This window comes from Myxine glutinosa, chromosome 12, assembly GCF_964187855.1.
Source record: "Myxine glutinosa chromosome 12, kmMyxGlut1.1, whole genome shotgun sequence".
NCBI lineage: Eukaryota > Metazoa > Chordata > Myxini > Myxiniformes > Myxinidae > Myxine > Myxine glutinosa.
Window position 1 is genome coordinate 65,663,969 of NC_136272.1, and position 18,339 is coordinate 65,682,307.

Genomic DNA, 18,339 nt, shown 5'->3' on the forward strand with positions numbered 1-18,339 from the left:
AGAGGAGCAGGCAGTCTTGGTGCCAAGTGACATGATGGACCAAGCCAAAAGGCGCTCGTTTTGTCCCAATTCACTTTGGCTGAAGAAGCCTTTTCGAACACGGATAGACAATAACGGACAACGTTAATGTCATTGATGTTCCGCACAAAGACACACACATCAACGGCATATGCCAGCACCTTAATGGGTCGTTCAAGATGAGAAACTCCAACCCCGGTTAGTCTGAGTTTAGTCAGAGGGAAAATGTAAAATCTCCGATTGCAATAATTTCCTCGCTTCATAATCAGCCCTTTTTGAGAAGCTCTGATATTGTGGGCAGAAACCTTTGATTTGGGCTTTTACTAAATCCCACCACACCAGTGGGTTAACAGAGCAACTTAACTTCCGTTCCAAGAGATCTGTCCAGAAAGATTCAAAAGCCTGAATGAAATTGAAGTCTTCTATTAAACTATTGTTGAGTTTCCAGTGAGAACTCCCTGGACACGGTTTCGAGAGTTGAACGAATGCTCGAGCTAGGGAGTGATCGGAGAAACCGGAAGGCACGATATCAGATTTGCAAACTCCATGTAACAGGTGAGAATTTACATAAATGCGATCAAGTCTCGCAAGTGAGATGTGGTTGTTGGAACAACGACACCATGTGTAGGATTGTGCTGGAGGCACCAGACATCATGGAGATTATATTTCGCAATGATATTCGCAAAATGTTTTGCGGTACATGGTTGAGGTTCCGGCCCATTTCGGTCGCATGAGGCATTAACAGTACAGTTAAAGTCGCCACCAATAATTAGACAAGTCTGCAAATCCAGTGTTTGGAGGAACTTTCTCAGTACAGCAAAGGAGATCCACTGACCATTTTTGCTTGGAGCATACACATTAAGGATTGTAAACTTGACCTGATTGATATAGAAGGTCACAGAGGCAAGATGGCCATCAATTATAATCGTAAATTGGAGGGAGGATGGTTGGAAATGTTTCCCTAAGACAAACATGACTCCTGCCTTAGACGAGGAGCTGTTACTAAAGAAACACTCCTTATCCATAATGAGTCGCCACTGGGCCTGAACAGATCTGACGGCGTGGGTCTCCTGCAACAAAGCTATGTCGAGACCGTTTGCGTTTATCAGCTGCTTGGTCTGGATCTGGCGGAGTGAACTTCCACCACCATTGACATTTACTGTTTCAATCTTGAAACTCACCATGAGTTAACTTAGAGTCTTTTTCGCCTTGGTGATCAATTTTCTTAAACGGTGACAATGTGTCTGACGAAAGTTGAATGAGTCAGGCCTGCGTATAATAGTCTGAGCACACTCAAGGAAGGACGGTAAATCTGGAAAGTATTCTGTTAGGTTTACAATGCGTTTCCTGTACGTATTTTGCAAGAAACGTCTTATTTGTTCAGGGGAAGTAGGACCAAGACTGGTAAGCTTCTCCACTGCCTCCACCTGGCTGTTTGCTTCCTCCAGGTCAGATTCGTCAGAGTCAATTTTAATTTCCGAATCACACAAGCTTGTATAGTCCTGCATGTCAATACTGTCATCAATATTGGCACACAGATCTGCACTAGTTGTAACATCTGTGTGCTCTCCCACCGTGGGAACATTGCTTTGTGGAATAACAGCAATAATCTGTGGATTTGGTGAAACAGAAACAGCATCAGCAGATGCAGCAATGTTGCTTCATGTTACGGGGTCCTCCCCTATCCCCTGGTCTCGGTAAACCTCCGAACCCCGAGAGAGTCCCCGGCAGAAAGATATGTTATCTTTGGTTGAAATTAACCAATAATGAAACCACACCAAGGGTTATGAACAAACAATATATTAAAAGCACACAAAAAAAAGCATCGTACAACAATGGGGGCAATCAACCCTGCAATCCAATCTTAAGATGGTACCCTAGCTCAGACTCACGGCACCCCCAGGGACTGAAGCAGAGCCCTTCACAATGTCTCTAGAACACAACGGTGCTCCCCGCGAAGAGGCGATGGTGACGAGGCAAGTAAGGAGATGTAGGTAAGGCGGGGACCGTCACGTGGTCCCAGCCAACCCCAATTGGCGGTGGAAAGAGGAATCCCAAAGACGCTATCCAAACGTGCACATACACCGTGCAGTCGCGAACCGCACCATATTCTTCAAAGGCCGCGGTCGCGCACACACATCCTCAGCAAATCACCGGAGGGCGGGACCAGCGGATGCGACTAACCAAGGGTCCACAAGCGACGCGCGAGGTCCCCGAAATGGCGGTCGGTTCTTCCTCGGGCCGCAGCCGCTAGGCGAAGATTCTCCGGAATCTCCCACCTGTACCTGGCTTCGCAGGCTTTTCCACGACACCAGCGCTATCAACGATCGCACGAGATTCCTTTCCAAGACTCAAAGTTCCCTCTCCATGGACGCTCGACCACGCTGGGTGCGGAGCTGTTACCAAACGCCTCGTTTCGCCTCTGCCTCACGCGCTCTTCTTCCTCGCTCCACCTCTTCCGGTGCACTGTCCGATTTCCGGCATCATTTTTATCATGAGCGCTTTTAAACCTTTTAACCACAATAACCCTTTCCCTTAAGCCACAATAAGCATAATATCTAGAACCAACAATGATAACAATAACAACCATAATTGGGGCCGAATCCGTAACACTTCCCCCCTCTCAAGAAAGAAAGTTTGAACACAGCGAAAACTTTCTTTGTCGGCAAATTCTTGAAACCAACACAAGTAATCAATGTTTCCCCAAAAATAAAGCAACAAAACTTCGAACCACTTACAGAGATTTTCAAAGTTAATTCACTCTGGACAAAGCATCAGCAACGACATTGCCCCCGCCCTTTACATGTTAAATTTCCAAGTTACCCCTGCAAAGCCAAACTCCATCTCATCACCCTCTGATTTGTACTTTTAGTTTCTTTTGAATGAAGGTTAAGGGGTTGATCAAAAACCCCAAGTCAAGCAAATCGATAGCACTTTTTCTGGGAGGCCGAGCTGAGGGCCAGGTTCCATGGTGGTTGGGTGGTGAGGCCTGGACATATTCACTACCTGGACGCCTTTAGGAACGTGGAGTTCACGGTTAGTCCGTGTAGGAAAGTTCACTACATGGACGCCTTGAGGAACGTGGAGTTCACAGTTAATCCGTGTAGGAAAGTTCACTACATGGACGCCTTTAGGAACGTGGCGTTCATGGTTAATCCATGTAGGAATCTTGGCTCGGTTGCTCCTCAGCATTCAGTGCTTCCACTCGTTCTAACTTTCCTAACAATCACGGTTGGACCCATTGTCACTGTAGTCACATGAATGGCGGTCTCCTTCTCGGCCACTGCTCTGCTATAATCCTTCCTTCGGGAGCTGCCATAACTCTGGAAGCCTCCATAATAATATCGATTGTGGCCACCACCACTACGACTCCGTGGTCCTCCTCTGTAGCCCCCTCGACCCCTAGGAAATGCCTTCCCTATTGTGATGGTCCGACCATCGAACTCCTTGCTATTCAGATCCTTTTCTGCAACTCTGGCGTCCTTTGAGTTTTCAAACGTGACAAAGCCAAACCCTCTTGACTTTTGTGTCTCCCTGTCTTTTATCAGCAGCACTTCCAAAAGCGGTCCATATTTGCTGAAGGCAGACTCCAGAACCTCTTCCTTTGTTTTGAAGTTCAGTCCCCCTACAAAGAGCTTTCCAATATTGCCTCCATCCCTGGCGTGCGTGTGCCGACACTTAGTTTCAGGGTATTTCCTCTTCTCTTCAGGGCGTTTCCTACTAGGCTTTTCAGCAAACATCGGGTTACCAGAAACTTGACCACCGGCCAAATCATTCCCGATAATAAAAGATACTCCTTCTACAGGAAGAGTGGCTTGTAAACCGACGGTGACCGGTCCTGACACCAAATCGGACTCCAAATGGATGACATGAAGTGGAGCACTAACACAGCCACCAATCCCCTGTAAACGAACACTATCATCAGTTTCCGTCTCCTCGGACAATGGCAAGATGCCTTCAAGCATCAAAGATTGATGTGCTCCTGTGTCCCTCATTACCCGAACAGGTCTCCGGTTAGTCGAGGCTCCCTCCAGTGACACAAACCCCTCTGAAATAAATGGCTGGTAACCCTTTTGAGGGCGATTTCTCACAATGGCCATTGCATTTGGGGTCGTACTAGTCGAACTCCGCTCCTGATTTTCCTTCCCCAGAGCATAACAGTTGGACATCAAGTGTCCAGGTTTATGGCAAAAAGTGCAAGTAGGCCCGGAGGAGAACCTCGTGGTCTGCCAAGGCATGGGGGCGGCGGTCTGCCTCGAGCCCCCTGGACGATAGGTCTGTCTTGGAACCGCAGTCTTCTGATTTCTAGAAGTCGTGGTGTCCGAGTGGTCCTCATTTTCATCTCGAGGCCGCCCCCATGGATTTTCATTCTCCGCCCTTGATGTACCATAGCTCCCCTGGCTAGGTCTGGGCGAGAAGTTCGGTTTGTGGAACCCCATCCTGTGTGTTAAGGCATAGTCATCTGCCATGGTTGCTGCCTCATACAGCTTTGGTACTTTCCTTTCCTCCAGATGAACTTTAATGTCCTCGTGGACACACTGTTGGAATTCCTCCACCAGGATCAATTGTCGCAATAGTTCAAAGTCTTTTCCAACTCCTTTTGAATCACACCACCTACCAAACATGGTCTCTTTCAATCTGGCAAACTCCACATGGGTCTCACTCTCCCTCCTCCTGGCACTCCGGAATTTTCTCCGGTAAGCTTCCGGGACCAATTCACAGGCTTTGAGAATGTGTTTCTTCAATACTTCGTAATCTGCACATTGGCCAATCGGTAAAGCTGAATAAATCTCTTGAGCTTTACCCACCAGAACACTTTGCACTAGTAGGGACCAGTACTCCTCAGGCCAGTTTAACAGTCGAGCCACTTTCTCAAAGTGTGGAAAAAACTTGGCTACCTCCTTTTCATTGAAGGGTGGAACCAGCCTCACATGTCTGCCAACATCCCAGGTGTTCTGACTAGGTGTCGAACCAGTCGGCATGGATGGTACCTCTCCTCGTTCTTTCAGTACCTCCAGCTCCTTGAGTCCAATTTCCTTCTGAAGGGCCATTTCACGATCCCTTAACTCCCTTTCGGCTTTTCTCTCCTCTGTTTTTTTTTCTCTAACCTTTCGTGGAGTTCTCTTTCACCTCTCCTTTCCTCTGCTTTCTTCTCTTCTAACCTTTCCTGGAGTTCTCGTTCCACTCTCCTATCCTCTGCTTGTTTCTCTTCTCTTCTCTCTTCTGCTTTCCTTTCCTCTACTTTTAATCTTTCCTGGAGTTCTCGTTCCCCTGCTTTTAATCTTTCCTGGAGTTCTCGTTCCTCTGCTTTTAATCTTTCCTGGAGTTCTCGTTCCACTCTCCTTTCCTCTGCTTGTTTCTCTTCTCTTCTCTCTTCTGCTTTCCTTTCCTCTGCTTTTTCCCTTTCCTGGCTCTGTAATTGCATCTCCAGGTTCCGGAGCTCCACATTTTCTTGTTCTTCTGGTAACCAATCCCAGGCTACCTCTTCCCATGTTCCTAATCCCACCATAGATTGTATCACCACTGTCTGCATCTCTGCCTTCTTCATATTAGTTCGGACCTCCAAGCTAAAATGTTTGGCCAACTTCCAGAGGTCCGATTTTACTAACGCTTTGAACTGTGCTTCACTAGGGGTCACTGCAAACTTCTCTGCGTCAAACTCCATGGTGACTATTGTTAACACCTGTTAATCTTCACACAAGAAATGTAGAAAAAAAAAAAATTTGTTTGTTTTTTTGGGAAAAATTTAGGAATGTTGGAACAAGTTCCAAATTTGGGAATGTTAGGGAATTCTTTCCTGGACTAAATCTAGGGAATTTTATATCCCAGACGTAGACCCAATTTCGAGCCCATGAGTCAATTGGACGAGCCCCCAATTTCTGTTGCGGGGTCCTCCCCTATCCCCTGGTCTCGGTAAACCTCTGAACCCCAAGAGGGTCCCCGGCAGAAAGATATGTTACCCTTGGTTGAAATTAACCAATAATGAAACCACACCAAGGGTTATGAACAAACAATATATTAAAAGCACACAAAAAAAAGCACCGTACAACAATGGGAGCAATCAACCCTGCAATCCAATCTTAAGATGGTACCCTAGCTCAGACTCACGGCACCCCCAGGGACTGAAGCAGAGCCCTTCTCAATGTCTCTAGAACACAACGGTGCTCCCGGCGAAGAGGCGATGGTGATGAGGGGAGTAAGGAGATGTAGGTAAGGCGGGGACCATCACGTGGTCCCGGCCAACCCCAATTGGCGGTGGAAAGAGGAATCCCAAAGACGCTATCCAAACGTGCACATACACCATGCAGTCGCGAACTGCACCGTATTCTTCAAAGGCCGCGGTCGCGCACACACATCCTCGGCAAACCACCGGAGGGCGGGACCAGCGGACGCGACTAACCAAGGGTCCACGAACGACGTGCGAGGTCCCCGAAATGGCGGTCGGTTCTTCCTCGGGCCACAGCCGCTAGGCGAAGATTCTCCGGAATCTCCCACCTGTACCTGGCTTCGCAGGTTTTTCCACGACACCAGCGCTATCAACGATCGCACGAGATTCCTTTCCAAGACTCAAAGTTCCCTCTCCATGGACGCTCGACCACGCTGGGTGCGGAGCTGTTACCAAACACCTCGTTTCGCCTCTGCCTCACGCGCTCTTCTTCCTCGCTCCACCTCTTCTGGTGCACTGTCCGATTTCCGGCACTGTCCGATTTCCGGGGGGATGAGGGTGAACATCGCTCTCGAACAGTAACTAATTAATGACGAGCCGAGACAGATTTTCAAAGGTGAAAACAAACACAGCTGGTGGAGAAAAAAAACGATCAGCCGGAGGACGGGATGGGATGACGATTAATGTAAAAGTTATCCACAAACAGCTGTGGGCTCTCTTTCTCTCTCTCAGAAAAGGAAGGGAAACAAAGGACAGGAAGGAGTGAATAGAAATGAAAACGAGATAAGAAAAAGGAAACCGAGGAGGGAAAAAGGAGGCAGAGGAGATGGGGGGAGGGGAGGGGGGGAGGCCGAAGCCCGGAAGTGTTGGGTCTGATCAAAGGGGAGGGGTTGTGGCACAAATGCAGAGTAAAGATGTGAAGATAAACAAACAGGGGGAAGGAAAAAGGTGAAATACGATGTGGAAAGGGACAAACGAGTAGAACAGCAGAGCAGCTCGTACCTCACCACACATGCACAGCCGCCATCTTGCCACGCCCAAACACACCAACAGCAGGCAGGGGGCGCGAGAGAGAGAGAGAGAGAGAGAGAGAGAGAGAGAGAGAGAGAGAGAGAGAGAGAGAGAGAGAGAGAGAGAGAGAGAAAGAGAAAGAGAAAGAGAAAGAGAAAGAGAAAGAGAAAGAAAGAAGGTTTCTGAGGAAGAATTCCCAGGCTGAGTTACCATCAAGGCTAGTAGATCTGGGAGACCAGTCCTGAAGAGAAATGGCTGCTTGCAGGACCTGTCAATCTGCTTAAGTGAAATGCCAGACTCTTCAGCATTGAGGCCGCTCTCTGAGAATAGCCAGAGCGATTTTGACTTTCACAAGCACATGATCAGATGAACCAATTGGAGCAGAGGAAGAGCAGGAGATATTTGCAAGAAAGTTATTCATCACCAAGTCCAGAAGAGAGGATTTGCCACTGGGATAAATCCAGGTCGGGAAATTCACAGATTGAGTCAGTCCCATGGAGTCACAGAAGTGCTTTGCTAAAATGCCATTGCTGGTGAGAGACGTACCAACACCCAGCCAATTGGCATGAAGACAACATGAATCAGTACATATGAGGAATTAACATTTCCCTCTTGGGATGAGTGAGCAATGGGGGACATTGGTACTGGGTGGGAGAAGGGGGAAGGTAGGAGGGCAGGACGACGTGAAGCTTTTAGTGGGTGGGACTTGGGGGAAACTTTGAGGGGGGTAGGATGAGAGTTATGCTTTGAGGAGGAGGGTGGGGTGAGGGGAGGCTTTGAGGAGTGGGGCAAAGGGCAAGTTTTAAGGGGTGGATGTGGGGATATAGCTTTGTGGGGTTGGAGTGAGAAGGAAGTTTTGAGGGGTTGGTGTGAGGGGGAAGCTATGAGGAATGGAGTGAGGGGGGATGCAGAAAGAGGGGACATGAAAAGGAAGGATGGTAAAGAGGAGAACACAAAAGGGTGGGGGTTAGGAAGGTAGTACATGTGAGCAGGATACTGGCAGAGGGGTTGGACACCATTAAAGGAAGCGAAGGGGAATTCATTTTTGTGAGCAGACAACTTGTGCAAAATGGACTTCAAGATTTCCAATTTGGACATACGGAGACAGATCATATTGGATGGGTGGGAATATTTTTTGTTGAAGGGCCATAAGAATTAGGTACTGTCAGTACGAGAGGAGGGTTGATGGACCAAGCGTTTGAGTGAAAAACAGGTTTGGAAAGGAATGTGTGTGAAGAAGAAGAAGAGTAAAATTTAACGAAAAACACAAACGGCAACACAGGGACGAAAATATAAAAGAAAGATGAGACGGATCCGTAGTGTACGTGTAGCAATTTGCAGGTCATCCTCATCCTCAACTCTATCAATCTGAGATTTTGAGGTACGAAGTGGTTGAAACCCAACAAAGTAGCACTGCCTTCAATTCCCATAACCATGAGATTCTTCCCATAATGGTTTTCTAACCTCAGCATGATGTGTCTATGCGACACAAGGTCTAACTGGTTTGAAGCTTGTGCATTCTCATTTTACACGAGAATATAGTGTAAAATAAAATTACGTGGTGTATAGACATCGGCGTAGGTATACACTCGGGGAGCAAGGAGATTGTTAATGGGATATTCCTCACAAACTTTTTAGATGTTGAATTGCGAATAATATACAACACACTAAGAGGAAGATCAAAATAAAATAATCCCCCCTCCCCCCCCCCCTCTCCCCCGCTTGCACCCTTCACTTATTTCTTTTGATCAATCTGTCTGGGGTAGGCCTATGTATTAGGCACAGGCCTTGCCAGGAAACAAACTCTGAGGTCTCCTCGTCTCTGCCTTTGCGTAAATGCTTTAAAAATGGGGCTTTCCGTTTCCTCGGCAGAGCTGTGATGACTAATCTATGGAGCAAGAACAAAAAAGGATTCCGGGGAGATCTTGCCCTCTGTGCAGGGATAGTCAGTGTCGCAAGTTGGCGTTTGCAGTTTCGCCACAAGTGCCCATGTAGGTAGGAAACAAAATGTTTTTTGCATCCAACCTTCCCGGGAGTTCTCTGAATCCACCGCGGTTGGATTTATTGAAATTCGTGATTCTGTTCTCAAGTTACAACTCGACAAACCAACAGACAGACACGGCTCCTTTTATAGATGCTGTGTAGCTCAGTTGATGTCCAGATCTCTGCTATCCCATATTACACCATTCATAAGCACTCCCCCTTTTCCAGGTTGTTGAGACACACCCCCCCCCCCATTCCCTCATCTTTTAAAAAATTTGTCAGTTTGTCGGTTGGTTTGTTCCTTTTCTGTTTCATTCCCTCTTTCTCCTTCCTCTTCCTGTTGTGTTTCAGCTGTGCACCTTGTCCACACCCATGTGTCTTTCTCCCCCTCCCCTTTATCTAACTGTCATTTCTCCTCTGTTGTTGATGTCCCCCCCCCCACCCCCCCACCCTTTCCGTTTTGTTCCAGCTCTTCCACAATCCTAGACCATGTATACAAAAAGGTGTTCCTGGTGTGTCTTCCATGGCTTGTGTAATGTATTTCTATCTAAAATCCTCCAGGTCTGACTAAGTTGGTCCATCAGAGTGAGCCCTTTCTACAGGTAAACTACGCCCACTTACAAAGCTGGTGTCGCACACTCAATGGTACGGTACTCGTACTGTGCATCCCGAGCTCCTTGATGTGAACTTCCTCAGTTTGCTTGTCATATCTTTGATCGCAGAAGTGCCGAAAGTTTTCTTTGAAACTTGACCTGATGTTGGTGTTGTTCCGTACTCAGCACTTCTCACCACCTGTCAGGATGCTTTGGATTATCGGGCAAACATTCCTTCCCATGGAAAAGACGTTTTGGAAATGCCTTTTGGAAATGAAATTGCTCTGTCGAACGAAGGAAAAAAAAGAAGAGAAAAATATTGGAATTATCAGATAAATAAGTGGCAAAGGGAAAATGTCTCCAAGAGCATGTGTGTGAGTTCAAACATGACCTGCATAAGGGATGTTGTGTCTTTGCCCAGAGAAGAATCACCCAAAGGTGCCGGAGTGGCATCATTCAGATTCTGATTCACCGCACCTTGGAGGATAGGAAACAACAAAAACAAACGTAGTCTTGACCATATGTTGATCCAGAATCTAGATGTAGTTCATGCAAAATTCCCTGTTCGTCATCTGGATCGTCCAGAACGGGACAGTTGTGCTCTCAGCCAATGATGCTACCCTGCAGCCTTGTGCTGCTTATGAATGAAGAAGAATCTGCACTATCAGCGCATGTATAATATTATGTATATAATAATAATACTAATAGATAACTACATGGTATTCATAGAATACTTACCCTGCGCAGTCAACTTTATGCGAGCCAACTCTTCTGTTTTGGAACGTTATTTTTCCTTTAATCCAATATGGCTGCCAGACCACGTGAGCGATGACATCATAAATTTTTATTATCTAATATAATTGTTGCATAGATCACGCTCAATAAATTTCAAACTGATCAGACTAAGCGTTGTCCCTGTCGAATTATGACGTCATAAATACGACACCAATGACGTCATCGTTAACAACACCTATCCCCACATGGAGTTCTAATTACAATGAGCCATGTTTCAATTTTTTCCATGGAGCGGTTTTGGAGATATAGCGGTGCAACGTTTTTTTAATTTTTCCAAGATGGCGCCTGTACCACATGACCTATGACGTCATGATTATCATGAAAATATTCTACATGAGGAGGCGCCCCTATGGTGAAAATTTGTGTCCATCAGACCAACAGTTGCTGAGAAAAAAATTCATAATGACCGGATAAGTGTTGTACTTGTCGAATTATGACGTCATAACCAAGGCACCCATGACATTTTGTATCTCAGAGTAGACCAGAAAATCACAATACAGAATCACATTTAATCAAAATCAATCACAGGAATCACCATAGGTCAAGTCTTTCATACCATGATCTACACCCCGTTTTTGGCCACATCACTCAATAGTGAAGAATCATTTAAAATTTTTTACTAGCCGGATCCGGATCCGGATCCTCACCAAAATTGAATCGATTCTTCCTTGTCCCACACACAACCTCTCCACCAAGTTTCGTCCATATCCGTCCACAACTGTTTGAGATATCCTGCTGTGTATCGGTTTTGGCCTTATCTCCCAATATTGAAGAATCACCTAAAAATTAAATAATTCTCATGTCCGAATCCATATTCAGATCTTCACCAAAATCGAATGTATTTGTCCTTGTCACATCCGCTACATCTCTGACAAATCTCGTCCGAATCCGCCACACAACTTTTTGAGATATCCTGCTCTGCATCATTTTTAGACCGATCTCCCAATGGTGAAGAATCACTTAACAAATTCTTGTAGCCGGAATCCTGATCTGGATCTTCACCAAAATCGAATCATTTCGTCCTTGTCACATTCGCTACATTTCTGCCAAATTTCGTCCGAATCCGTCCACAACCTTTTGAGATATCTTGTTCACAAACGGACAGACAGACAGACAGGGGTGAAAACAAAACCTCCATCATCAACCTTTGGTGGTGGAGGAGGCTTTGGTGGTGGAGGTATCAACCTTTGGTGGTGGTGGAGGTAAGGAAGCGCAGACCCAGCTGGACCGAAGACTGCAGACGAAAATGAAATGGAATGGTCTTGTTTTGAAGATCAATCTCAAGGATCATCTCATATCTACATGAAGATCATACATCATGTGATGGTTTGACCTCCTGAAGGGTTCTCAAGGTCCTAAACCGGTTGTTGATGTTCGCTCATCTGTAAGTGATCCTCGTGCATTTGAGTGAAGATCCATGAAATTGTCATCCAGAGATTTCATTACCGTTCGGTGATTACCGGGATCTCGCGGTTTCCTCGAGAAGAGCCGGCACACCTGGCAGGTGATGATTTCACAAATACATGGTTAAACCTGGATGGAGATGAAAAACTCATCTCCCTTTAGCATCGTCCGCTCTGGGTTGTTCCCTTTGACCCATCGTCCACTCTGGGTTGTTCCCTTTGACCCATCGTCCACTCTGGGTTGTTCCCTTTGACCCATGGTCTGCTCTGGGCTGTTCCCTTTGGCTCATCATCCGGTCTGGGTTGTTCCCTTTGACCCATTGTCCACTCTGGGCAGTTACCTTTGACACATCGTCCGCTCTGGGTTGTGCCATTTTACCCATCGTCTGTTCTGGGCTGTTCCCTTTGACCCATCGTCTGCTCTGGGCTGGTCTCTTTGACCCATCGTCTGCTCTGGGCTGTTCCCTTTGACCCATCGTCTGCTCTGGGCTGTTCCCTTTGGCTCATCATCCGGTCTGGGTTGTTCCCTTTGACCCATTGTCCGCTCTGGGTTGTTCCCTTTGACCCATCGTCTGCTCTGGGCTGGTCTCTTTGACCCATCGTCTGCTCTGGGCTGTTCCCTTTGACCCATCGTCTGCTCTGGGCTGTTCCCTTTGACCCATCGTCTGCTCTGGGCTGTTCCCTTTGGCTCATCATCCGGTCTGGGTTGTTCCCTTTGACCCATTGTCCGCTCTGGGTTGTTCCCTTTGACCCATCGTCTGCTCTGGGCTGTTCCCTTTGGCTCATCATCCGGTCTGGGTTGTTCCCTTTGACCCATTGTCCGCTCTGGGCTGTTCCCTTTGACCCATCGTCCGCTCTGGGTTGTTCCCTTTGACCCATCGTCTGCTCTGGGCTGTTCCCTTTGACCCATCGTCTGCTCTGGGCTGTTCCCTTTGGCTCATCATCCGGTCTGGGTTGTTCCCTTTGACCCATTGTCCGCTCTGGGCAGTTACCTCTGACACATCGTCCGCTCTGGGCTGGTCCCTTTGACCCATCGTCCGCTCTGGGCTGTTCCCTTTGACCCATCGTCTGCTCTGGGCTGTTCCCTTTGGCTCATCATCCGGTCTGGGTTGTTCCCTTTGACCCATTGTCCGCTCTGGGCAGTTACCTTTGACCCATCGTCTGTTCTGGGCTGGTCCCTTTGACCCATCGTCTGCTCTGGGCTGGTCCCTTTGACCCATCGTCCGCTCTGGGCTGTTCCCTTTGACCCATCGTCTGGGCTGGTCCCTTTGGCCCATCGTCCGGTCTGGGCTGTTCCCTTTGACCCATCGTCCGCTCTGGGTTGTTCCCTTTGACCCATCGTCTGGGCTGTTCCCTTTGATCCATCGTCCGCTCTGGGTTGTTCCCTTTGACCCATCGTCTGGGCTGGTCCCTTTGGCCCATCGTCCGGTCTGGGCTGTTCTCTTTGACCCATCGTCCGCTCTGGGCTGCTCCCTTTGACCCATCGTCTGCTCTGGGCTGGGTTGTTCCCTTTGGCCCATCGTCTGCTCTGGGCTGTTCCCTTTGACCCATCGTCCGCTCTGGCCTGGGTTGTTCCCTTTGGCCCATCGTCTGCTCTGGGCTGTTCCCTTTGACCCGTCGTCTGCTCTGGGCTGCTCCCTTTGACCCATCGTCCGCTCTGGCCTGGGTTGTTCCCTTTGGCCCATCGTCTGCTCTGGGCTGTTCCCTTTGACCCATCGTCCGCTCTGGCCTGGGTTGTTCCCTTTGGCCCATCGTCTGCTCTGGGCTGTTCCCTTTGACCCATCGTCCGCTCTGGCCTGGGTTGTTCCCTTTGGCCCATCGTCTGCTCTTGGATGTTCCCTTTGACCCGTCGTCTGCTCTGGGCTGCTCCCTTTGACCCATCGTCTGCTCTGGGCTGCTCCCTTTGACCCATCGTCTGGTCATGTCACCATCGCACCTCTTATTTCAAGTTCACGATCAAACCTGATACATCGTGCTCGGAAACGCAAAGCAGGAGTTTAAAAGACACCGCCCATGTCCTTTTTCTCGAGACTCCTCGGGGCCAGGTGTTCTACCGAGGTGCATGGTATTTGTGAAATTGCACACGCAATGAGAAGGCGAAACGAGATGTGCCGATGGATGTGCACCGCTCGCTTCGGACCGTTCTAGGGATCCCACGACCCGTGCGTGCACCTCGGACCCGGTACCCTCGTCTACGCCGCAGGCTCCACCCCTTTCCACGCCCCCTGCCCCGCCCACCCCGTATCGAATCCCGCCGCTCGGTGCAGCGTCCGCGCCATGGACGAGCCTGCTCGGAGTTCTGCGGACGGACGCGCGGTCGCCAGGTGATCGACACGGCGATGCCTTCGGCTGTGCCCGGTCCGGGTCCCCCCACGGCCCCTCGACTCGCGTGCGCGTCCTGCGTGATCCGGGTACGAAACGCTCTCCTGCCATTGACTACTCCTTGCTCCTGCCGTACTCCAACCTTTCCAGTTCGCCCTCCCAGTCGCACCCCAAGCATCCTCCCCCTGTCCGCTGGTCCGATCGGTGAAACCCGTGTCCAAGGAGCGTGTTGCCGAACGCCCGTGCGCGATGTGTCCCTCGTTGTCTATGATTGCTTTGTCGTCCACATACGTACGTACGCTGAACTCGTACAATGCGGGATTTCGTCTCATTTGATTCGAGAGCTGCATCTGGAATTGTTTTCCATTTGTTTATGGTTCTGCGCATGTCTCTAATGTCTGCATGCATATGTCTCTGTCCTTGGTCATGTATGAGCCTTTGTATTTTTTGTTTCGATTTGGTAACCTGTGCTGTTTCTTACACCACTTGGTAACTTGTGACCCCGGGTCATTGTCCACGGAGGATTTGGCCTCACACTCATTCATACTCCCTTTTCCCGATGGGAATGTGGCGTATCCGCAGGGTTATGGAGTCAGGTATAACAACACAACTCCCAAGGTCTGACTGCATCGTTTATTCCTCTATAGTGCCACACTGTGCGTGCACACCTGGGTAATACACTGGACATGTCAACAACTCCACCTCGCAAGAATTGTACAACAGTACGAGGTACGGAGACCACAGGTGTAAACGCTCAGGTGCCTTTCACACGCGAGCGAAGCTTTGCAAAAGGGGTGACCGTGTTTACGGGGTGCTGACGGTAAAAGTATCAGGTGGAGGTGGAGGTAAAGGTACAAATTCAGGACACTGTGATTGGGTTCAGACACTTTTGTTCTGGTACCTAGCTTACGATATTGGAATATATAACTTGGGCTCGATCCCAACCTGCTTTGGAAATGGTGTTCACAATTCCTCAGGCAGAGCTCGTCAATATGTTTCCGTACCGAATACCCATCAGACATTCCTACAACAAATAGGATTGCCAATTTGATTGATAACATGACGAGTGAGCCATTTCGATCCACACCTGGAATTCAGCACGAAAACCGGATCAAACACATTGATGGCAGGTGGAGCTGCGGTCCTGTCTAGATACAATTTCTGCATCTTGATACAATTCCTGCTTTCACTTGTGCTCAGTAACTCTGGACAGATCATTAGGATGGATCAGGGATAAGCGTGTCTTACCAGCATCATTTATGGGTGTGTGTCCAGTGGTTGTCTGCGGGTGCGTCCGATATGCAAACAAAACAGGTGACAATCTGATGTGCAGAGACGAACCTTCTTGAGACAATTCTTGATCACCTGACCAGCTCTCTCAACCTGTCCAGTCTACGCAACCTTAAAGGGAGCACTGTGATAGTGTTTGATATCATTCTGTTACAGGAAATCCTGGAACGCACAGCGATGACACGTAAACTCTGGACCGCAACTTCCTCGATACAGGATGATAAGATGAAACGTTTGATCCACTTCAGATAAGCTTCGACAACAACCAAAACCGTCTTACTGAAGTGTGTGTGGTCCCGCATAATCCACGTGAATTCAAGGGCCAGGACCATATGTGAGGCGGTGCATCGGGAGGGTATCAGGTGGTAGCTTGACATACAGAGCAATGACGAACGTAGCTCCCGAGGTTTTAATATATACCTGGCCACCTGGTGTTGTTGGCTGGTGTTGGCTTAGCGGGTGGGGTGCCAGTTTGGGATACCCTTGGATCCTGAGTTCTAAATCCTGGTTGATCGCTGAATTAATGCCAGGAAGGTTGACTCAGCCTGTCATCCTTCTGAGGTCGGCAAATTGAGTACCAGCTTGCTTGGTAATTCCCTTTATGGAGGTGACTAACAGGGTTGGTGGCAGGAAGGGCAAAAAGGCACCCACGGTGCCCCCCCCCAAAAATGCCAACCCCCGCTCTGTGGGGAAAAATGGCCTCTAAAGGTGGTTCTTTTTTTTCCCACCAAACATGGCTCCTGGCAACTGACTTACTGGTTACAATACAGGGATGTGATTGATGTAGTTCAAAACCCCTTATTCCTTTGGGGGCGCAATAATCCCGTTGCCCCACAGCAGGTAAGCGGAATGTAAGGGCAGCTCCTCTTTACGAGCGACGTATGGTCTCACTTTCTCGTGGAACTCGTAAGATACAGTCGTCAATCCTGTACCCTACTGATAAGATTCTGTTTGACCATATATAGGATCAGATCCACATTCGTTCACGATCCGATTTGTTCGGAAGTGTCATACATTCTCTCTTGGCACAGGTACATTACCTGGGTTAACAGGCTACTACTAAAGCTACTAAACTACTCAAAGCATCAGCACAGAAACTCTCACTGCCAGGACGATCCCATGTAGAATAGTCAGAGCCTACCAACTTCTCTACCCAACTCTGGATGCTCTACCCAACCCCAACAGAGGCCTTGGGGTCCATTCCCGCGACTCTCTTGGAGCAGGGACTGTAATGGTTTGTTTTCAGTTGCGAGTTCAAAATGTCGGCAGAAAAGAGACTGATGCATCTTCGTTACACTGAAAAGTACCTGAAAAGTATCGCTGCGAAGCTGACAAGGTACGCGATTCAGAGGCTACAGGCCATAGAATACCGTCATCATTCCGTTGCTGTCATACACACGTTGATGTATGATTTGTCATCACAACTGACAACAAATGGTTTAACAGTTTCGTGCTACACCGATACCTTAGATGAACTCAACAAACGGTTCACCTTGGCAAATGCCTTATGCCACTGGGTAGAACACTGCCATTCAACACCTTTACGTAGGAGTTTACGGAGATGTTCAGGAACTGTGCTCAGATTTGGAAGAAAATTAGAGTAATAGTTCAACATCCCGAGGAATGACTTGAGCTCTGTACTGTTTGTGGAAGTAGGAGCGTCACTGAAAGCTTCAGTCTTAGACTTCCTGGACCTTATGCCATCAGCACTGACAATACGACGGAGAAATTCTACTTCAGGTAACACAACTCTACACTTGTCTTGTTTCAATTTAACACCGGCTTCGACAAGACATTCGAAAACGGCCTCAAGGATCACACCAGTGATCAAAACTTCATCTTGTTAATTATTGAGACGCCTCTTCACGGTGGTGGTACCACCAACGCAAGGTGAGAGCCAAATCTTTCCCACTTTTCCCTGCTGTCCAGATTTGTCAGGGCAGTGCAGCCATTGGTCCTCATGGACCGGCCCACTCCCTCTTGCATCTATCCACCCTCTCTCTCTCTTGTGGTCTTGGTGCCATGAAGGTGGGCGTACACCTTTTTCAATGTGGGGGATATCTGGGTTACTCTTGAGAGATCGATCGGCTTCAACTGTCTCTGTTCCTGCTTGAAATACTGTTGATTGTTGTTTTGTAATCGCCACAAATCCGTCAGCCTTTAATCCATGGACAATACATGCCCAATCACTGAACTCAACAGGACTGATAACACCTTCCTAGTGCAGGTGGTCGAGCTCCGCCTCGACTTTCGGACGCACCATCTGAGGAACACACCTCGTTTTACAGAAAACTGCCTTAGCACCTTCATCCACATAGATTTTGGCTTTAACACCTTCAAACAATGAAGGGTATTTGTCAAGTACAGTATTGTGATAAACATCACATATAACATACTTGATCAGGCTAGGCCAATCAAATTTGATGGATTCAAGCCAATTACTCCCAAAGAAAGTTGGCCCATTGTAGGTGACCTGCATATCAGCACAATTACAGGTATCAGTTCATTGGAACAAGTTCGTAACTTGAAAGTCACAGATCTGAGTGTAGGCCGCGTAGTCTCCTGGCTAAACAGCCTTTTGAAAGTTCAGAACTCATGAATGACTGGCCACAAATTGACTGGAACTCATCGATTGACTGGCTCATGATTGACTGGCTCATGATTGACTGGAACTAATCGATTGACTGGCTCATGATTGACTGGCTCATGATTGACTGGAACTCATCGATTGACTGGAACTCATTGATTGACTGGCTCA

At 48.1% G+C, this 18,339-nt stretch overlaps 1 protein-coding gene across 13 annotated transcripts in view; it reads left to right on the forward strand.

Annotated features, from left to right (window-relative positions):
* The window catches only part of LOC137437491 (tensin-3-like), a 376,468-nt gene that overhangs the window by 141,891 nt on the left and 216,238 nt on the right, over positions 1-18,339 (forward strand). For 6 of the 13 annotated variants that reach the window (XM_078766910.1, XM_078766915.1, XM_078766913.1 and 3 more), the window contains exon 1: positions 14,210-14,380. The exons of the other annotated variants lie outside the window; for them this stretch is intronic. In XM_078766910.1, the coding sequence (XP_078623036.1) occupies positions 14,309-14,380 (72 nt within the window). In that variant the 5' untranslated portion in view covers positions 14,210-14,308. Of the gene's footprint in view, positions 1-14,209; positions 14,381-18,339 lie in introns of those variants that run through there. 13 annotated transcript variants of the gene reach the window in all.